This window comes from Molothrus ater, chromosome 3 (assembly GCF_012460135.2).
Source record: "Molothrus ater isolate BHLD 08-10-18 breed brown headed cowbird chromosome 3, BPBGC_Mater_1.1, whole genome shotgun sequence".
In the NCBI taxonomy this organism is placed as follows: domain Eukaryota; kingdom Metazoa; phylum Chordata; class Aves; order Passeriformes; family Icteridae; genus Molothrus; species Molothrus ater.
Window position 1 is genome coordinate 58,701,446 of NC_050480.2, and position 18,948 is coordinate 58,720,393.

Consider the following 18,948-nt stretch of genomic DNA (forward strand, 5'->3'; position numbering starts at 1 on the left):
ATTTCTCTTAGGTATTTTTCACACGTTTGTCTCTTTGACCTTTGCCTTCTGGCAAATCATGGCAGCTTCTCATTTCGCAATCCTTCACCAGTGCAATCTGTTTTGTCATCCTGCCTTGATTCATGCTCATGACCCTTGCTTCACATTCAGGCAGGGGAGTAGCAAGGCTGTGGGCCTGAGCAGCTGGGTAGGGAGAGATGGCAGCTTTCACAGAGCTGCTCTGTCCTTCCCCTTTTTCACTCAGGCGATGACAGACAAATGCAATATGCAGAATGCACTTCTATTCCAGGCTTGCCCAAGAACGTAGGAGTTATCCCTGATGCCAGGGACAATGCGGGTTACTGTTGTCTCACCACCAGCAAACAAAAAGCTGGCTAAGACCTCGAGTTGCCATTGTTCCTCCTCCTTCCAAGGGGGAGGGCAGCAGCACAGTCTGTGGCAGCCTCTTCTCACAGGAGAGCTATGGGAAAGCCAGCCTACTGGCTTTGTCAGCTCCTAAGTAGTCCAGCTGGGTGAAATACAACCTTTGCTTGTGTGAAACAGCAGCTGTACCAGAGCCCTGATGTTTCCACAGGAGTCCCCAGTACCACCATCATCACTGCAACTCCATCCAGGAATGCAGCCCAGAATAAAATGGGGAAGATGAGTGGCATCAGAAACACTCTGCTGCTCAGTAGCCCCATTTTGCATTCACAGCCCATCTGAACTAAGCCCTGACCAGAGCAGTACTCATGCACGCTGAGCTGTCCCCTGTCAAAGAGCAGGAGAGATTGCTCCCTCAGTTTCTTCCATCCTTACCTGGTTGTATACACGTTTCCTGGTAATCTAAGCAGCAGTTTCCAAGCTTGACACAATCTTTATCGCAACGGCAGCTTCCAAAGGTCCTTTCAAAGCAGCGACCTTTGCAGGTTTTCACTGTAATATTGGATAGTGTTAGATATCAGTGGCTGAGCCCAAATCAGTCAACATGCAAAAGAAACTAACACAGCCAGCATGTGAAATGACACAGTTGGTGATTCCAACGTACAGGATGGCTGCAAAAACAGTGGCAACCAAAGGAAACACTTGATCCAACCAAATGCTAATTTCCTCTTACTGAACAAAAATAATTTTTCATCACATTGAACAAAAGGTTCTGTTTTCTTTTAGCAGGAACATCGTGTTTCAGTATTGGCAGAAACCAATGAAATAAAAGCTAGTTGTGACTGTCCTCGCCCCTGTGTCACAGGAAGATGTGAGTACAGGCCCTCAGAGTATGTAAGATCTCAAGATGTAAGGATGGTTGTTCCAAAGCAGACACAAGAGATACAAACATGAGTATACTGCTTACAGGTTTATTTTTTGTTCAATTTCAATATCAAAAAAAGACATAGCATTCTTCCACTAGATTGGTGTTGCTGAGAGCAGGGGGATAATCATAAAAAAAATTTTAAAAACAAATCCAAACAAAAAACCCCAAAACCCAACCAAACAGCAACAACAAAACAATAAAAACAAACAAACAAACAAAAAACCCTAAAAAACCCCACCACCACCCAACTAGAAATTAGTGATGTGAAGGATTAACAAAAATAAAGGATTTAGTCACACTGTCTAATCCTGAGCAATCACCAGAAGGGAGTGAGGGAAATCCGTCATTTGGCTCATCTTCTGAAGAATCTTGAGGTGTGTGATATTAGGAAAATGAGATACTAATGAACCAATATTGCAGAGCTGCAATAAAATGAGAAAAAACCTATATATATTGTAACAGAAATTGTATAAACTGAACTTCTGTTGAAAATCATTTTATGTTCAGCTTTGAAATTATTCTTCATAGTTGTTCCCAAAGTGAAGCCTAACTTCTTTAAAAAAAAAATCTTTCGTAACCTTCTACCTGAAGAAACTTCACTATTGAAAAAAACCACATATTTTTCAGAACAGAAAACAGACAGAGGAATTCCACCAGGAATGTTTTCAGGCTACAATTCTAACCAGTAAAAAAAATAACCTTTTTTTTACCTCCATAATTGACTGGAAAAGATGAAAAACAAATGTTCCAGGACAACATGAAATAGAAGTTGTTGTGTTTTGTTGTTTCATTTTGGTTTTTTTTAATGGTGAACTGAAAAAAGCCAGCCATTCACCACAGTGACAGCTGGGATACATGGAAGTTGCCAGATCAGACACTGAGTACCAGGATCACTTTACCTCTCAAGTGAGTACACACAATTATTGATTACACCTGAGGTTTATTTTCTGGTATTTTTATTCCACTCTTACTGATGCTGCTTCAAGCAATGCATGCAATCCTCCTCCTGCAGCAAGAAGGGGGTAGCATTTTGATAATATGAAAATTAATTCACCAAAAAAAAAAAAAAGGAATTGTTGAGTAACATTACTAAATAAAAGACATAGTGTTTACCATCTTTTGAACAGCTAGGCTTCAGGCCAAATATACATCCTAGGATTGTCGTTAACACACAGACACAGAGTACCTGTGGGACAGGAAGGAAAAGAAATAATATTAAATTACCACTGAATGGTTTTGAAGTGCTCATTTTCTCTGTAATGCTATACAATTGTACTGAAATTCATAAATATGCTGATTTAGAGGCCGATTTCACTGTTTTCACTGGCAGTTTTCACTTCCACAAGTAGTCATGTTGTTTGCAATTAATTAGCAGTGTGTGAACATGCTCGTCACAACTGGGCCTATGTATATAATTTCTTCTCAAGTCCTTTAGCATAGACATATATCATCATTTCTTCCTTGATTTCTTTATATCATTCTTTCATGATGATATATTTCTATTTCTTACACATTTTATAGAAAACTTTTTTACTCCACTCCTTCCTTGTATGTTGTTCTAAGAGGGTGAAGTTTTGCCATTAACCATAGATGACAAACAGAAGGCATAGCCCTCAAGAGATACCTATAATTTTCTTAGGCAGGAAAACCCTTTCCCACTTCCTAGTATCCAGTTCATACTAGATCTGGGTCCACACAATGGTAAGCAACTGTGGGATGTCATATTAAGGCTGACCACAGTGTCTTGCACTGACCAGAAACTACAGCTGTTTTCATTATGGATTTTGGATGTACTGAAGTTATGGAACAAGCACTGTATTACCCTGGTCTAGCAGGTCACAGCAGGATTTAATGCCTACTCAAATGCAGAAACAGATTTCTTTTAACCTCATTAAGTATTGGTTTTATTCCATAAACTCTTTGAAAAAGTAAGTGTACTATCAGTGCTTAGACAGTAATTAAAGAGAAGTCAAGAATGCAGTTACAACAGCTATTCTATTTAAGTGCAGAATGTAATAAAGTACTTTGCCAGAAGTCCTGAAACAGAACATGCTGCAATAATGCAGGCTTTCTTATACGTAAGAATTTGGGGAGATCTCGGTAGGGAAAGAGTGTTCATACCACCTTTCCAGTCACTGTTTTCTGCAGAAAAATCACATTGAAGCAATACTTCAATAACTTCACATACCTGGCTACACAATTCTGTCCATTTTTTCCTCCTTTCCCATCAGTAAAATCTGCTGAGTCAGCCTTGAGTAGGATGCCTGAATCATAATGTGATGTGGCAAAAATTCCTTCCACTTTAAAATGCACCTAATTATTTCTCAAGTTTATTCTTTTTAAATACCGTGAGCACTTCAGTAATTAAAAACTATTTGTGTTGCTTTTAACAACTCTACAGTTTACTATGCAATTTTGTTCACTAAGCAGTTAATAAAGACAGTAAGAAAGCAATTTCTGGAATGTGTAGTATTGGAATTCAGCTATTACTCTGAATTTTTGAACTAAAAATTATCAAAAACCAAACTAATCAATATAAAAATATTTCAAAGTACCATTTATTTTAAAATTGAGCAATAGACTGGATCTGATGAAGCTGTGGCTTCGAATTCTGAATCAGGGAAGTCACTGGAATCTTATTCAACATCACACGTAGCAAAGAAATAAGCATTTTTTCAGTTAAATTACAGTCTTTGAATTGACAGGGAAAGAAGCAAAATAATAAAAGACTGAAAAGGAAAAAAATATAGCATCATCTATTCACCTGCATCTGAAAAAACTTACAGAAATATACAAGTCTCCATTCAACCTAGCTATCACGAATGAACACAAGTACAGAGCTTTGTGCTTTTCTTTTTTTGTTGTTTTTGGTTGTTTTTTTTTTTTTGTTTTTTGTTTTGAAATCAGAATACTAACAGGTGCAGCATCAACAATTTCTGTTACATCAGTATCAACAACATTATCTTCAATGTAAGATGGACCTTGTTCTGGACCTTTCAAATCCCTCATATAAAATATCACCTAGATAAGAGCAGGTGGGCAGGGAGATAGGTGACACTTCAAATGCAAGATGTCAAAGCACAGCAAAATCAGTGGAGAAGGCAAGACCTGTTATTGTCCTTTTAACATTATTATTCTGTTATTGTTACTATTATTAAATTACAAATGGATTAATTTATCTTTTAAAAGCCAAGTTGAGAACATTTTATTTCAGGGCGAAGATTTATCGCTTCTCTGCTCCCACCAGGCCCTACTACTAAGATCAAGAAGTAGAATGTCCTCTGAGATGTGAACACAAACATGCTTTAAAACAAGCAAAACCCACAGCTACTCTATTTGTAACAGCTTTGTTCCCATATCTTCAAATAGGTACCTAGACCTACGACCTACGGGATTTTGGCCACCTAAGGCATCCCTGTACAGAAAACACATTGCAGGACCACTGAATGGACTATTAATATTCCCTGATGGAGTTTCAGTGTAGATAATGCAGGAGTTTAATCACTAATGCAAAAATAAAATCTACATAAAACCCACCCAAAAGTGACAGCATTATAATAACTTCTCAATGTAAAGCTTATAGAACTTTGCTAAAATTCTCCCAAATAATTTCTGTGATTTTGGCGCCAAATGTAATAAAATAACAGTTTTATCACAAACATCACAACCTGTCTTATATTCCAGGTTGTCAGTTTTATGCTTCTATGAACATAATTCCAAGAAGCAAAAACAAAAGGATTATATTCACTGAGGCACATGAGTACTCTTTTGGGTACAAAATACTATAAAATGCAATACTAAATGCAATTATATATTAAGATCTTGAAAATCTCGACTCACTACATTAAATCCTTTGTTTTCTTAACCTTAGTCCCATTAGGTTAAATTTTTGTCTTAAAAATATTTTACTGCAAAACACTAAAGCTTCCCCCTCCTTTCTGATTTTCTCTTTCTTTCTTTCTTTAACACTTAATAAAGATTTTTACAAAAACAGTAATTTTACCCATTAAACATCTGACAGTGTTCTAGGACAGCCAAATCTAACCCAGTGGAACCTCATGCAATTGCAGCTTACTGTTTAAGGCTTTGAATTGAAGCTTTATTTTGAGCCTGAATGACTTCAGTCACATGGATATTATCCACACAAATGGCAAAATGTTCTGCTGGAACAATAATGAGCAGCTAATACTGGCCAGCAGCAGCAGTCCTGACTAGGCACAGTAAGAGGTGTTACACCAGTAGTTGACCTATTGTCAGTGGAAAGGCGCTAAGATTATCAACTCTGTAGATGATGATGAATATTCAAACTATTTTTAAAGATCCAGATACTCACTGCATCTCACTGCTGCACCCTAAAGATGAACCAGTTTACTTTGCTTCTTTCTATATTGCAACATATCTCTGCTGTCCAGAGAAGTTGTGGACACCTTGGAAGTGTTCCAGGCCAGGTTGGACAGGGCTTTGAGGAACCTAGTAGAAGGTGCCCCTGTCCATGGCAGGGAGATTGGAACTAGATGATGTTTAAGGCCCCTTCCAACCCAAACCATTCTGTGATTCTATAAGAAAACCTCACCACAGCAAGTAGGTTACTAATTTTACCTGACCTGCTTTACATACAGGTAGGTCAGGTTGGAGATGCTGCAGCCTGCTACATAAAGATTGTATATTTTTTTAATCCATACAAAGACAAGTAGCTGCATGCATGCTTGTTTACTAACAAGGACCTTGTTTAGCAACCTGCAGCAAGCACCAAATTCAAAGCTCTAGCTACTACCACACTGTCAACATAACACCTGCCTTGAAGGTTTAATCTGCCTTTTTAAACCATAGGAAGAAATCTTACCTGTTCTCTCTCAGCCATATTCTTCCACTCAAAAGAGAATGCAAGAATTGAGAACAAGGTGCCATTAAGAAAGAATATGGGAATCCAATATTTCATAGGAAAACAAGTAAAATTAAAGAACTTGGCCTTGTAATACACAAAAGTAGAAAATTAGAGTTTTATGATCTGTATCTTATGAGGCTACTAGCACAAACTGTCAGATTCAGTTCTAATGTCGCATCTGAGCAAAGGTTTTTAAAACAACACAGTAACAACTGCAGAGAAGAAAATGTCCTTTTTTGGTTTAAAAATAATTTTTAGAAAGTTTGTTTTGGAATCACAAAAACATTGTCATCTAGGGATGAATCTTTGTCCCATCACTGCTTCCTTTACGTGGGAGGAAGCAATAAAAGCTTTGCTTTGTAAACAATTATAATGGTTGGGAATAGGTGGTTGAAAGTCTGGAACACTGCAATCCCGAGAACATTTCAAAAGCCTTTTATTTCAAAAGCCTTTCATTTTGAGCTGGGTAAATGGAAATATGATGGCATGGTTAGAGAAGAGAATAATTTCCCTCACTCATCTCTAGAGCTGCAGCTGAAGAGAATTTTTCAGCAGTAATTTTGGGGAGCTGCTGGAAGGGCTGGAGTCAGCAAAGCATGCAGGCTGCAAACACCTGATCCCAAAGAGACTCCTCAGCTGTACAGGTCTTACTGACACACAAAGAAATCTCTCACTGGCCTTAGCTACTGCCACCTTTCCTATCACATTTTAGTCCTCCTGTACACAGTTAATACTACTGTCCCTTTCTCTTCATTCTTCTCTAGCTCTGTCCACCTCCCCCATTGCCCTCCTCATTCTGTATTCTGTATTCTATATTTTCTTTGGCAAAGAACGTACTGATACTTCTTTTAAGGAATTATCATGCTGAATTACATTTATTTCTGTGTTGATCTTCCTCACTCCTTGCCTGCCATGTACCCAGTTGCTTTCTGTCTCCCTTCCTTCATCCCTGGTATTCCATGGCCAACAAAACTTGTCACTCCAAGGTTTAAGATACATCCATTAACAACTATGCAATTATCAAGGAAACCATGCAAAATAATGTTTTTCCATCCTAATCTCCATGATTGGTTCTCACAGTTGTGTCATACGTATCCATGAAGGGAGGATGTCTAGACAGGGTCTGTAATGCCAGTATTAAGAAAACCCATGGAATTTTCCAAAACCACTGGGATCTGCGAAAGGCATGCTGTGTTTTCACTGTTTTGTGCACCTAGAATAGATGATTACTGACCTGAACCTTAACACTAAAATATCTACGAGAAAGAATTTCACCTGCAAAAATGTAAAGAACACAGTAACAAATAATGAATTTCAAGCAAGAACAGTGTCACCTTCTGACAGTTAAAAATGCAGACAGCATACTCTATAAAGGAAAAAAAAACTACACTTATCTACACTTGCCAGGGGCAGCAGAACACTTACTCATGCTTGTAAAAATTATTTTTAAACCAGCATAAACCCCTTGCCAACAGCTCCGTTTTATTCAAAAGCAGGGGTTACTTAATAAATTTTAATAAACTGAAAGGAGGTAGATACTTCAGTCACACCAGCGCAGCTACTTAAGTAACACTTTAGTAAATCACCTAAAAAAAAAAAAGTAAATCAGCACTGAACCAAGTGCACCACCTCCTTCTTGCACCAGTCATCTCTTCTTTCCACATTTGTAAATATTTTTATGGTCTACAAAGACTTGATTCTGTTGATCTACATTCCACTCATAGAGGCCAGCAGGAGGAGAATCGCTGAGGCTCCCAGGTCCTGGCTGTTGTACAACACTGGAGGCGACTAAATAATTCTGAAGTCAGTGGATCAAAATGCTGGAGATAACACCCAAAACGTTTTGAGAGCTAGAACTATTTACCATGAAAATGCATAGGCATTATTGTTTTTCTTCCTCAAAGAGGCACGTAGGATGTCTACTCTCATTCTTTCTATTGAATGTTCTCAGGACTGTTATTATGTGCTATTGCAACCAAAGGCCATTCAAAGGACAAGAGTGATTTTAATGTAGATTAAGCCACTGTAAGGTATTATAAAAGCCTTCACACAGCTCACCAAAGAGTGATAACACTTCACTCAGTAGAGAATTATCAGCAGAAGACTATCATCATACTATAGATCTCTAATACCTTCCAAAACTATTCAAGCATCTGCTTTTAACAAAAAGATACCAAAAGACAGAAGAGTTAGCATCTGTCAGCTAGTCAGCTGGAATCTAAAATATTTTTCTTATTTGTTGCTTGCCCAACTGTGAAGGTACATACTCTCCAGGAAGTCATCAGCACTTGAGCTGTTGTTATCAAAGCTTTACCCCAGCTGTTACCTTATCACTGCACTTAAGATCATGGGAGAATTTAGAGAAAAATTAAAGTGCAACAATATGCTAGCCAAGAAGAAGGGGAAATAAAACTTCAATTGACAAAAAGCAGGTAGCAGCTGACTCTACTATTTAATCAGCAAGTAGATTTTTGTAAAAACCTAAGGAAAGAAAACTCATGTTATGAGAAAAAAAGTAAACATTGTACTTTCAAGCACAATTCTTTTATTCAACATAGTAGACTAAGAACACAGAACAAAGCCCACTGCATGTCATCCGCTTAAGTGGCAACCACATATGAATGCACAACTGCATAGAAAGGAAAGAAACTGTTAGTAATTATGCCAACTAAAATTTGTTTTGCAAACAACTGGCACTTGACTCATAAATAAAAGCAAAATTGGATCTCAAAATATGGCCTTGAGCCATCTTCATGCCCTTCTGTTCCAGATGTCCCTTTTCAAGAATGAAGCCAAAGCTTTTCCTGTTTAGATTACTGTCATGAGAGTTGTGACAAGAACAGAGTACAGAGGGGGTGGCTTCTACAGGGTACTGATTATACCACAAAATATACCAAGTAAACCTATATTCACATCCATTTTTCTTTGTCAGATACTGTTACAACTGCCACCATGACAGCAATATTAACTTCCACAGGAAGACAAAATGACCTTAAAGAATAAGTGAAGAAATCCTGTAAAACACCAAGATTATTAGGAGTGTCAAATAATTGCAGAACCACAAGCAGTATAAGAAGAATGCAGGACAAATCAGGTTTCATACAATCATTTAGGCTGGAAAAGACCTTTAAGATCAACTCAAACAATTTCAGCTATTCATTATAAGTCTTTACTGAGTACACTGATATCGATCAAAGACACATCTTCAGCCCTGAATCCTTTGACCATTTTCCCAAAACAAAGACAAGGGATGATAAAGAGGGCATTATTTACCTCAGCACCTTTTGAATATAGCCCCTCAAAAAACAAAAGGTAGACTATCAAATTTTGATACCTCACAACATGGAAACATATTTGAGCCAGAAGAAGGTTCTAGAACTGGCCCATTTACCAGCGTTAAACAGTGAAGTGAAATGAAATATACATGGCCAGGCTGGATTATTGATCTTCTTGAAGAAGCTATAACAACACTTTTTGTTATCCTAGGAACAAAAGCAACCAGTGTTTAACACAAACTTGTATCCACAGACTACACCACATTAGAAAGCATTTATATAGGTTGATTTGCCTATATGCCATTACACAGCAGAACTGTGACAAGGTTATGCTCAGACTTTCTTCAGAAATGCAAATTCTACATTTTTTCTTATTACTTCCTTTTCTCCTTAGCTAACCTACTGTGTTAAACAATTAAACATTATTTCATTTGCAAAAAATCCTTACTTATGCTACTTTTCTTTGTCCTCCATAACACCCCATTTACCATGAAAGCCACTGCTGCCTTATAAACCCACTTACAGGTAACTTTTTATACAGGTGACTTGTGCAACATCTATGCAGAAAAGTACTTTTTGCTTTTCAGTACAGAAAGTGTTTTTTTCAAAAGAGGTCAAGAAGTATATCAAAACAATGTAAAAATATCATTCCAATATTCAACATTATAAAAAAGCTTTTCTTAAAATCACATCTGCTACTGTTTCATTCAAATGGGACAGTGATGCGATGCAGCACATTGACAAATTCTATCATAGGGTATGGTCACAGTGATACTCGCCAATATATTCATTTCTATTTTCAGCTCCAAGGTGAGAAACTCCTCATACCTTTCATGTTTTTAAAGCCTTTATTTACTCTGCTCCTCCTTTCAGCCGGAAGGAACAATAACATAGCTTCCACTGCAAGTCAAATCAGAACAATTCACTCTGTGTAATTCCAGTGAGACCAGTAAAAAAATGCAAAGGAAAATTTTTGAAGAGCAGGAGTTGGAAGGAAGCCCTGCACAGTTTTTGTATCTTTGGCCTTGACTGAAATCCAAGTTATAGGGCAGTACCTAAGTTGTTCTGAATTCAAGACAAAATTATTACTACAGAAAGCCTATCCACTTAAACTGTGTTCTTTATTATTTTAGTATCCAAGAGTTTTGCAGAACTATATGAAGGTGTTCAGAACAAAAGCTGCCTCCCTTCTGCCAGGAATTTGGCTGGCTGTGCTCGGGGCCAGTTCTCTGGTACTGGTTCAGTTATCTGCACTATCTGGGAGACCTCAACCAGTCTTGAAGATAGGTCTCCAATAAAAAGCTAGAGAAAGCCTCAGAAGAGTCACTCCTTGTTTTAGCCAGCCTTACCTCTGTGGCCTGTCTGGAATTTGGTACAGCCACACTGCAGTCAAGTCCATCCTGGCCATTTATTCTGTTCACCCAAACTCACAGGCCTGCCTTCCCTTACCTTGGACCTCTCTTACCATTACAAACTCACCTGGCAATTTAGACTATTGGCTGAACCTGGTTGATGTCCCCAAATCCACTGTGCTCACTTGGCTCACACACAGCAAGACTGTCCCTTTCCAATAAGGGCACTGGCTTGTTGCCACGACTGGATACAGTTTTACCTTCTCTTCCAGCATGACCTGCCTTCACCTGGTGCCTGACAGGTAGGCAAAGATTTACTGCAAACTTTACTGCAAAATTAAAGAAATGTAATGGAAACCCTAAGTCACAGATTGCACCAGAACTCTGAATGCTGGAGCAGTAAGTATGAGCACACAACACCAATCAAAACCCAATTCACTTGTTTTGCCTGAATGGACCAAAGGGCTGAGCCAAGCACAGCGTGGCCTAATCTACACTCCCATTCTCCATTCCCTAATTCTACACTCCTATTCCTAGGCCAATGTGCCTGTTCTCAGGCATCCAGCCAACCAGAAGCATTGACAGATGCATCAGTCACACGGCTGGGTGTGCTTCAGCCTCTCCCAAGATTTGCACTCCAGCTGGAGTCCAGGCAGCCAGAAGCATCCACACACACTGCACTCCAAGGGGTGACTGAAACCTCCTGCATGGCTTAAATCCTCCAATTCAGCTACAGAAGAGACTATTTGGTAGCCTAAACTCTATGCTGTTTTATTGATGCTAAAAGCCATACCTAAACTACCCAGCTGAAAGCGAGCTGAAGTTTGCTTGGCAAATTTTCAATCACCCCTTTGATTGTGCATCCAAGTCCAACCCAGTAGGGCAATAAAATTTAAACTGAGTTCTGATTACAGTTTTTAACAAAGATGGTCTCTACTCTCTCTTTGTGAAGATTTTTATAAAAGTGGAATTTGAGGAGCTGTTTTTCTCTGTTATTGTTTTGGTTTTGCAGTTGGTGTTGGGTTTTGTTTATCTGTGTTCACTGTTGTTTGATTTGAGTTCTTTTTTTCTAATTCCTTAATTCCTGCAAGTGTTTCTTTGGACAATATTTTTTTACTTTACATAGCTTCTGCCTTTTAGGATAGGTTATGCCAACTCACTCTATGAAGTGTAAATAAAGCAAGAATACAAATTAACCCTCGAAACTCTTCAGAGCTAAAATTTCTATTTTTTTTTTTTTTATTGTATAGAGCAAGATTATGACTTTTGTCTTCAATACCCAGCATGAAAATTGCCACTTGAAGGGCAAAAAAGAAATTTTGGGGTTACATTTCCCTGAGTATAATGAGAATTATTTGCAAAGTTTTCCCTAAAAAGTGAGTAGACTGAAGAGAAACATTCAGCTATAATGATTTTTAAATTCAAACCCCAAACTTTCTTTTGATGGCTTAAATTGGATAACAATGTCTTTATTTTTTGTATGTATAGTTACAATTTTATTCTAATTAATGCATTTAAGCAATATTAATATCAACTCAATAAAAAAAAAAGTTTTGTCAAACACCATGTGTTCGGACTTTAAACCAAGTCACAATGGAAGCTGGAGAGCTCTAACATTGGCAGAAGACAGCTGTAAAGCATCCTTGTTTCCCAACATTGGAAGAGGCTTTCCTACAAATTATTAAGATATTGGAGATCAGCCAAGAACTCTTTTAATATTTCTAAACTGAAAGTGCTTCAAAGTCTATTAAAAATATGGCAATCTTGTTATTGTCATTCTTTACTTCATATTTTACCAAGGGATGTTTAATGCCAAAAAAATTGAAATCACCCAACAGTTACTCTAATATTACTGTCGAGCTGTGTGGTGTTTCTTGGATCTCAGAAGTCCCATCTAAACTCAGTCCAGCACTGCCATGTAAGCAAGTAATTTCAGCAAGAACCACCTTTCCCTACTGAAAAATAAAGAAAAAGTTACAAGCCACATAAAGCAAAACAATACAAAAAAAGGATGAAATTGAATGGTTTGCTGAGGGCCAAAAATAGATTAAAGACTGAACATGGCACCCGGGCCTCTCCGATTCAGACAACAGCATCCTTCAATCCAGTGCTTGAGAACTGACTGATACCCATAAAAATACCCACACTGAAGTAAGCTGAAGTCAATAACCACAGTCCAAATTACAAGGTTTGGGTAATTAAATACATATTCTGCCTTTTTTATGGAAAAAATAATATGGATACGCATTAATAATTTTGTTTTAAAGTACTAATCTATACAAATGTTTGGGTACCTACAAACATCTTTAAGAGGAAAACCATCAGCATGAAAACAACCAAACAGGAATACAATCTTCCCAATAATAGTAAAAGAAGGTTGTTCCCACATCTTCATCTATGGGGAGGAAAAAAAAAGAACCAAATAACAAAACCAGACAAACCTACCGTTATCTCCAAAATCCTGACATAGCACACCCATCTTTCCCCGCCTGAGCCTAAAGCCAGCAGCTATGAGCTATTTTCAAATGAAGTGGTGAATACCTTTCAGGACTCATACAGAATATCTTTACATCCAATAGATCTTTTTTCAACACTTAGACTCTTTGCTGACTGCAGCAATGGCAAATATGAACTGGCAACAGAAATTCTCCCTTGGGCAGAGATTGTCTCATTTATTTATGATAAATAGGGGTTTATGATTCATAAAAGCTTAACATAGCAACCAATGGATGACTGAAACCAGATTTATAGAATAATGGAGCAGATGGTCCTGAAAACTACACTAAGGCACATGGAAAATAAGAAGGCGATAGCTATTGTGGCTTCACTAAGGGCCAACTGTGTCTGACAAATTTGGTGGCCTTCTAAAATGGGATTACAGCAGTGGTGGAGGAGGGAATAGAAACCGAAATCATCTACCTGGACCTGTGCAAAGCATTTGGCATGCTCTGCATGAAATCCTGGTCTTTACACTGGAGAGACATGGATTTGACAGAGGGACCTGGAACCGCTGGATGGTCACACTCATGAGCTATGCTTAGGGGTTGGATGTGCCAGTGGAAACCAGTGAGGAGTGGCCTTCCTCTGGGTCAGCATAGGGACCAGCACTGCTGGACATTTTGTCAGTGACATGGGCAGCAGGATCAAGGCACCCTCAGCAAGTTTGCCAATGACACCAAGCTGTGTGGTGCCGTCAACTGGAGGGAAGGGATTGCCATCCAGAGGGGCCTGAGCAAGCTTGAGAGGTGGGACTGTGCAAAGGCCAAGTGTGTGATCCCTCATGACAATCCCAGTACCAGCACAGGCAGGGCAGAGAATGGTTTGAAAGCAACCCTGAGGAGAAAGACTTGGGACTGTTAGTGGATGAGAAGCCCAATGTGACCCAGCACCCCCAGCTGGTCTGCAGATGGCACAAAACTGAGCAGTGCAGTTGACAGAATGGGATGACACCCAGAGGGACCTGGAGAAGCTTGAGAAGTGGGACCACAAGAACCTAATGAAGTCCAACAAAAACAAGGTGCTACACCTGGGTAAGGGAAATCCCTGAGGTGAGTGCAGACTGGGAGAAAGACTCACTAAGAACAGCCCTGCAGGGAAGGACTTGAGGGTGCTGGTAGATGAAAAGCTGGGCACAAGCTGTTAATGTGCACTCACAGCCCAGAAGGCCAACTGCATCCTGGGCTGTACTCACAGAAGTGTGACCAGCAGGTCAAGGGAGAGGATTCTGCCCCTCTACTCTGCCCTTGTGAGACTCCACCTGGGGTGCTACATCCAGCTCTGGGGCCCTCAGCATAAAAGGAATTCTTAAGACTTCTTGAAGCAAATCCAGAGGAGGACCACAAAGATACACAGAGAGCTAGACCACCTCTTCAGTAAAGATAGGTGGAGAGAGTTGAGGCTATTCAACCTGAAGAAGAGAAAGCCCTGGGAAAACCTTACATCTTCCAGTACCTGCAGGAGCAGGAGAGAGACTTGTTACAGAGCATGTAGCGATCAGACAAGGGGAAATGGCCTTAAACTGAAAGAAGGTATGTTAATATTAGAAATTGAGAAGAAATTATTTATTGTAAGGGTGGCAAGACACTTGAAAAGATTGCCCAGAGTTCTGTGGATACCCCATCCCTGCAAGTGTCTAAGGCCAGAATAGATGAGCTTTGAGCAACCTGGTCTAGTGTAGGTGTCCCTGCCCATGACAGAGGAGTTGAAACTGGCTGATCTTTAAGGATCTCTTCAGACCCAAACCATTCTATGATATGATAAGACTAGAAGAGACCTGAAGAGGTTTTCAGTTCAATCTCTTGCCCAATGTTGGAAGTTGGCTAGTTTTTAGGATGTGCCTTGAAAAAAATAAAAAACACTGGACAGCCTTAATGAAAAAAGGGGGAAAAACTTACAGACTATAAAAACATTAAGTGCATTCCACAGCATTTTTTTAAACTTCACAATTTATTATCTTTATGCAATCTGAAATGCTTGAGTTACTCTTTAGATGAGACTAACACACTTCCAATGTCTCAGTCTGGACCTTACCTGGAATTTTTTTTGTATTATTTTTCTACTTCGGAATCCTCAGGCTGCAAAACTCCATTAGAATTTTTCTAACAAAAGCATCAGTTTAAATGAGTTTTCCAGTTCTGACAAAAAGTCTGAAGCTGTTGAAAAGAAACATTCTCTTACATTATTACTTTATTTCTCTCAATGTTTCAGCTGTTAGACTGGCATGGAAAATTTTATTTTAATGGAATGAATGAATCAGACCAAAATGCAATGCCTGAGTTCCTGGCAAATGGGAAAACCTCAAACATAAGCAAAGGTTATGCTGCTCTTGGGCAGCAGCATACTGCTCGCTCACATGACAGCCTGGAGACACTACAGACAGTTCACTGGGCTTTAAAGGAACAGAAGTTTGAGCTTAGAAAACTGGCAAGACAGTAAATAAAAGGTGGCTTTATGTGCTTAGGGAAGCACTAAGGGTTAGTAAAATCCACCACTTGCGGAATCCTCCCTCTACAGCAGCAGCAGCTGCCCTGTCATAGGGTAAGATCGGCTCATGGACAAGAGCTGGGAATTTTAAGGTTCACAAACTGCACAGACATCTGCAAGTGGCAGGTGCTTGTGAAGGAAGAGTAGAATGCAGTCCAGTCTCAGCTTTCCAGAAAAATAAGAAGAGTGATTCAAGTATTCCTTAATCAGCAGAAATGCATTAATGAGGTTTTAGAAAATTTCAACATAAGCTCACTTGAAAGCAGTCATTTGTGGGATTTTTTTATCTACATAAATAAAGGAGGCAATAGCACATACAGCCAGGATAAATGCAGGCAAATGAGATTTACCTAACATCTGGACACTTTAACAGTTTCACATTACTATAAAATTACAAACACCAAGCAGGTAAGTCTACTCACTTTTTTAGGACATTTGGATATTGTAAATGCTTCATAAATACATTGGTTTCTGAGAAAGAACAAACTAGCATTCCTAACTCCATTTTGCCCCTTTCTGACATGTTTAGGTTAAATACATTCTTGTTTTACTCAATCCAGTATCACCCGCAGTATTTAGAAAGTTTTCCAAGTTCTCACTGAATATCTTATATCATCTCTGTGTTTGCAGTCACCCCAAAAAAATAGTGTATGGCCATAAATATTTAGAATTTTTAAATTATTTTTGTATAGATGACATATTTCACTCTGACACTTTCATGAGCACAGGAGGAAATTTTTACCAGTTCTCAATGAATGGCATTTAGAAAATAAGAACTTAATTCAGAAGAATAAGTAACTGCAAACACTAACTTGTGCTCACTCCAGTCTCTAAGTGGCTGTGCATCTCTAAAAATTTTGGTGCATTAGAGCCTAAAAAGCTCACGACAGCAATACTAGGTTCTAAGGCTGAAAAGAGCTGAGCTGTTTTCACCATCCAACTGCAGTGGCTTTTATGGCACAACCTTAATCTCCCCAGAAGACAACAAAGTAATGAAACGAGCTACTAACAACAACCTTTATTTATGGGGACATTTCATCAAAAACGTTGTCAAAAAAAAGCTTTTGCATGGAAGCTACCATAGACCTTTGCATGAATTTCTTTTCTTATAACATTCTGACAAACTTAGAAACATAATTTACCTCCTGCTATGTCAAAAAATATGACCAACCTGTAGTCACAATGATATGGGTGGATGAATCATTCGAAAAGGTAGCCAGATTAGAAAGATATCAGTAAATTTGGATAGGTACCTTGACATTTCTGCTTCAATGTATAGAGGACTATTTATGCATACATACATAGTGACGTCTACTGCAGTTCCACTAAAGGTTCCTTCCAAGAACACCATAATTCTTTCACCTTGATAATGAGTTTAGCCTCATAATGATTACTCCAAGCAGTTTGGAAGGTCTTATTTTCACATCTCTATGAGGAGGATAATTATAATACAGCAGCATGGCTAAAACTGGAAAGTGACCCACCTGCTAACAATGGCTTTGGCTGCTGGGGCTTCTGAACAAGGGCCAAAAGCGCCTCGCAACAGCACTTGGAGACAAACTTTCAACCCACGGTAGCTCGAATTCAGAGAAAGGCAAGTTTTTACACTTCCTCTGTCCTTTTAGCTCTTTAACTCTTTTTAGCTTTTCCAGCCATATTTTCCTATTTTAACCGGGTTTTGTCTTCCCTGGTGTCCCCCCTGCAGCAAACAGCTAAAACCGCATGATGAAAGACGAGACAACCATTGACACCACAAAAGAATTTTGAAAGATTCAACGCTGAGGACCGTCAAAAGAGTAAAATAAATCAAGAGTTACGAATCCCTCTCCAAGGCAGGTCGCTGTCTATATGCAAGTGCCACGGTCCTGACTCCCGAAGCGGAGCCGTCCCGTAGCACTGCTGCCCCGGGCATCCCGAGGGCAGTCACCCTCTTCCAAAACCGCCGAGAGGCTTCTGAGGTCCCGCCACGGGCTCGTCTCCCATCTCCCGAAGCCTGGAGACGGGCGAAACACCTGCGCCAGCTGCACCGCTCCCCCGCTCCCGCCGGCGCGGTGAGACCCCGCTCCGCCCGCCCGGCCCCGCGGCGCCCCGGCTCTTACCAGGGAGAGCACTTTGTAGGTGTTGGGATCCTTGCTCTTGCCGCCCGGAGGCTTCTCCGGCTCCTCGGCCACCTCCATGGCCGGCAGCATGGGCACAGCCGCAGTCTGCAGCCCGCCATCAGCCGCCCCTACCCCGTCCAGGTGGTCCTCATGGCCCTTCCCCGCTTGCTGCCCGTTCCCCTGCATGGTCCCGCGGCTCTGCCCTCCGCCCGCTCGGACACGGCTATTAATAGCCCGGCGGCCCGGTCCCGCCCCGCCCGGAACGCGGACACCGGCGGCCCCCGCTCCCCCGCCGGCAGCGGCGTGGAGGAGGGAGCGGGATGTTCCCGTCCTTCCCTCGGGATGTTCCCGCCTCGCTCGGTCACCCCGGCTCGGCCGCCCCTCGCTTTCCGACCCCTTCCTGCAGGTAAAGGGCGGGCGCGGCCGCCCTCCCTGCGGGCAGGGAGGCGGTGCGGGGCCGGAGGACACGGCGCTGCTCCGAAATAGTGTCCGGGGGAGGGCGCCGGGCCGTGTTTACGAGGGAGCACGGAGAAAGTTTCCGCTGCCCGGTCCCCGAGCGGAGGCGGTGGCGCGGCTTTCCCTAAAGCCGCCCGGCGGCGGTGGCACAGGTGTGCGCGGGGGCGGGGGTCCCGCTCCCGGTGCCGCTCCCGGTGCTGCCAGAGGCAGCCAGCCAGCCCCCGGTGCGCGTTTGCGCTCACAGCGCCGCCGGCTGCTGGTCGCCCTCGCAAGGTGCTTCCCTCCATCCCTGCCTGCAGTTCTTCGCCCCTTCCCGAGGAGGTTTTCCCCTCCCGTCCGTCAGTGCCTGCGGGATGCCCACGGAAACCCCCGCAACGCGGAGCATCAGGCCAGCCGAGAGCCCGCACACCGGGGGCGCAGCGCAGCAGGCGGTGTCATCGCCCGCCCGGGGGACACTGCGACTCCTTTGGGGTGATTTGGTCTGTTCAGCCGGGAGAAGAGGGGACTGAGGGGAGACAGCATCCCAGTTTACAACTTCCTCGTGAGGGGAAGAAGAGAGGCGGGCACTGATCTCTGTGGTGACCAGCGACAGGACTCGAGGAAATGG

The 18,948-nt window shown here is 41.1% G+C and overlaps 1 protein-coding gene across 3 annotated transcripts in view; it reads right to left on the minus strand.

Moving 5' to 3' along the window:
* The window catches only part of LOC118700172 (ectonucleotide pyrophosphatase/phosphodiesterase family member 1), a 53,050-nt gene extending 34,979 nt beyond the window's left edge, over nucleotides 1-18,071 (minus strand). The window contains exons 1-3 of one of the 3 annotated variants that reach the window (XM_036404561.1): nucleotides 17,886-18,071; nucleotides 2,405-2,477; nucleotides 799-915 (exon numbers count right to left, since the gene is read on the minus strand). In XM_036404561.1, the coding sequence (XP_036260454.1) occupies nucleotides 799-915; nucleotides 2,405-2,477; nucleotides 17,886-18,071 (376 nt within the window). Of the gene's footprint in view, nucleotides 1-798; nucleotides 916-2,404; nucleotides 2,478-17,885 lie in introns of those variants that run through there. The other 2 variants (XM_054514333.1, XM_054514334.1) reach the window with 2 other exon arrangements.
* Between the last annotated feature and the right edge of the window lie 877 nt (nucleotides 18,072-18,948).